This window comes from Propithecus coquereli, unplaced genomic scaffold, assembly GCF_000956105.1.
Source record: "Propithecus coquereli isolate 6110/MARCELLA unplaced genomic scaffold, Pcoq_1.0 Scaffold143, whole genome shotgun sequence".
Taxonomy (NCBI): domain Eukaryota; kingdom Metazoa; phylum Chordata; class Mammalia; order Primates; family Indriidae; genus Propithecus; species Propithecus coquereli.
This window is the reverse complement of record NW_012138636.1, coordinates 1,064,113-1,067,201: the sequence shown is the minus strand read 5'-3', so window position 1 is coordinate 1,067,201 and position 3,089 is coordinate 1,064,113. Positions and strand designations below refer to the sequence as shown.

The following is a 3,089-nucleotide window of genomic DNA, read 5'->3' as shown; positions in this document are numbered from 1 at the left end:
CCTCAGCTTCCAAAGTTCCCAGGACTAATTTTTTTTATGTTTTATAGAGATGAGGTCTCCATGTTGTCCAGGCTGGTCTCGAACTCCTGGCCTCAAGTGATCCTCCTGCCTTGGCCTCCCAAAGTGCTGAATTTACAGTTCAAGGCACCGTGCCTGGCCTAGGATCAACTTTAAGAGAAGGAAAATATTAGAAACACATTCGGTGCCCCTCAGTATACATCTACAAGCTACCCTTTCTCTCTCCCAAGTGATAACCACCATCATGAATTTGATGATTGTTCTTAAGGAATGTACATTCTTCTATGTTTGCCACGTGCATTCTTTATTTATCCTAAACTACCTGTTATTAGCTTCCTGGTGTTTTGCCTCTGTAGAAATTTATACAGAAAATCCTCTTACTTTTGCATATTACACTGTTGGTATTTCTAAAGCCAGACGTGTAGCTGATAAACAATTATTTTGAGATAGCTCATGGTGGATATTTCAACTTAGAGCTGCTTCCTTTTCACAGTTCAGTTTTGGTTTGCGCTGAGTCAGTGCTTTCTTCGGTATGTTCTTCCCCTTTGCTTGACTTTGCTAGTTCACTGGGAACCCCGGATCTAGAGTTTCCACCTGCCATTGTCAATAGAGAGTTTGGGTTCTGCCTTCACAACTGACAGATGTCTTTTCCTTACGAGTAGCAACAGCTGTGCATAGCCATTTTTAATGCTAGTAAAATATTCAGGGAAAAGGTAGATGTTCTACACAAAGCATAGTGAAAACTGATTTGTTTATTCAAATACACATCAACTAACATGTGACAGACATTGGACTAAGCACTCACAATAAAATAATGAAAAGAAGTGATATAGTTCCTATCTTTTAGCAAGCTTGAATCCTGATTGGGAAGACAGACCAAACATAAAACATAAAAACAAGAAAAAAATATTAAGGCATGGAAATTATGGCAGATTCTAAAAAGTCCTATCAAAAGAAACAAAATTTTGGAGAGAAAAAATGAGAGAAGAGGACTTATGTTAGATGAGGGGGATAGTGGACCCCTGCTCTGAAGAAAGAACGTTTAAACTGAGACTTAAGTGCAGAGAAGCATTTAACCAAAAGTGGGAAATGAGAGGTGGTGACCAGTATGAAGCTCTGAGTCAGGACGGAACTTGATGTGTCCACTAAATGTGATCAGGACCCGAGAGAGTGACTCAGGTTCCTAAAATACACAAACACCAAGGTTGCCACCATGCCCTTTATGAAATTTAGGAACTGGGGCTGCACAGCAGGAGGTGAGGGGCCGCGGGTGAGCCAGCAAAGCTTCATCCCTAATTACAGCCACTCCTCCCCTCCCCATCGCTGGCATCCCCCCTCCTCCCCGCCGCGCCCTTCCGTGGAAAACTCGTCTTCCGTGAAACCAGTCCCTGGTGGCAAAAAGGTTGGGGACCACTGCTTAGTGGATTCATATCCCAGATATAATTTACTCTCTTCAATGGTTGTAAATTAATGTTTAGTATAATATGAAAAATATTTCATGGTATTGTTTGTGTAGAATTACAGATTTGACAGTTAGTGGGCAAGGGATTTAGCTCATGATGATAGAAATTAATAATTAATAATGTATTTTTTCCCCTACAAGAACATTGAAAGAGTTTTCGTTTTTAAATCCTTTGAGCTTTTTTCCCCATCACCATTTGGCTTTATTTAAAATCAAAGATCTAAATCACCTGGTTAATAGGGCAATCCAGGTAATTGTAGTTACAGTTAATACGTTACATAATTTTAGAGTTCAATTTAATTCGGTCTTAGCTTTTCAGACGTTCTTAAATACATTTAAAATCAAGCTTGTTTGGAAGTACTACATTGTGATTAATTAAAGTATTTTATTTTTATGTTACTAAATAATAAAACTTTTTATGTTACTATGAATTATGTTGATTTATAATGATTAACAATCTATTTTATGCTTTTTGGGGATGATACACTGATTTAGAATGTATAAACTAATCTTTACTGTGATGGGTTACCATCTGAAATATTTAAACATCAGTTTAGGACTATATCAAACAATTTTTTTTAGTACTGGTGATAAACTTATTGTAAACAAGTTCACTTAAGATGGTTTCTAAGAAACTATTCATTCTGAGCAATATGGCTTAGAACAGGATGCTCTAATACAGTATGGTTTCCAAGTAAGAATGTCATAATACTTCTAGGCATTTTGCATGTAAGACGGTGAGAACCTATGAAATAACTGAGCGGTATCGCTATTTTGGTTGTGAAAGTTGACAAGAAAGTAAAATGCAAAACCCCTGAATTTATGACACAGCTTTTGAACCATACCATGTACTCAACCCCTTCTCTCTCTTGTGGGTCTTATCATATAATATCTATATTCAATCTCTTTTCTCATCTCAGACAGTATTACTGAAGTCTTCACTAACATCTACGTGACCAGTTTTGGCCCTGTCTCAGATACAGACATGGTGAGTTTTTCATTAAATAGTCTTTTTACTGCATATAACGGGAAGTGGGGGAGGGTAGAATAAACTGATGTTTTTGGTGTTGTAGAATTACGTATCTGTCTCATATCTATTTAAGTCTGCCCAAATCTACGGAGAGGTACAGATGTTAACCTGTTTGTGGTGCTCACTTCCAGCTTGAGTGTTCAGATTAGCCTTTTATATTTTTTTCAAAACTTGTCTACCTAGCTACAATGTGGTAAACAATTGTTTAAATATAAATAATCTTATCATGAGAACAATTTTCTAGGATTAAGGCATCAGTGTGGACTTCCATAAATAAAGTCTGTACAATTTCATAGACAAACGAATGATTTCACGGTCTGTGTTATACATAAACAATTTCTGGTTGGCGTTGAGCAAGGTGAGTGCCTTGTCATACCATCTATATACATGTACATATAATCTGCACGCTTAGTATACATATATAAATCAATCTAAAGAAAATGAGAATGTTGATACTCTTGGATTCCATGGAACTAGTGTTATTAATATTTATTTTTCTTTAAAATGAGATGGGTAGGAGAGAGAAATCAGAAGTCTGGTGTGTTAGAAATATTTATTTTTCTTTAAAATGAGATGGGT

The 3,089-nt window shown here is 36.6% G+C and overlaps 1 protein-coding gene across 1 annotated transcript in view; it reads left to right on the top strand.

Annotated features, from left to right (window-relative positions):
* GABRA2 (gamma-aminobutyric acid (GABA) A receptor, alpha 2) overlaps positions 1 to 3,089 on the top strand; it is a 189,496-nt gene that overhangs the window by 87,351 nt on the left and 99,056 nt on the right. The window contains exon 3 of the mRNA XM_012639890.1: positions 2,401 to 2,468. Coding sequence (XP_012495344.1) covers positions 2,401 to 2,468 — 68 coding nt within the window. The remainder of the gene's footprint in view (positions 1 to 2,400; positions 2,469 to 3,089) is intronic.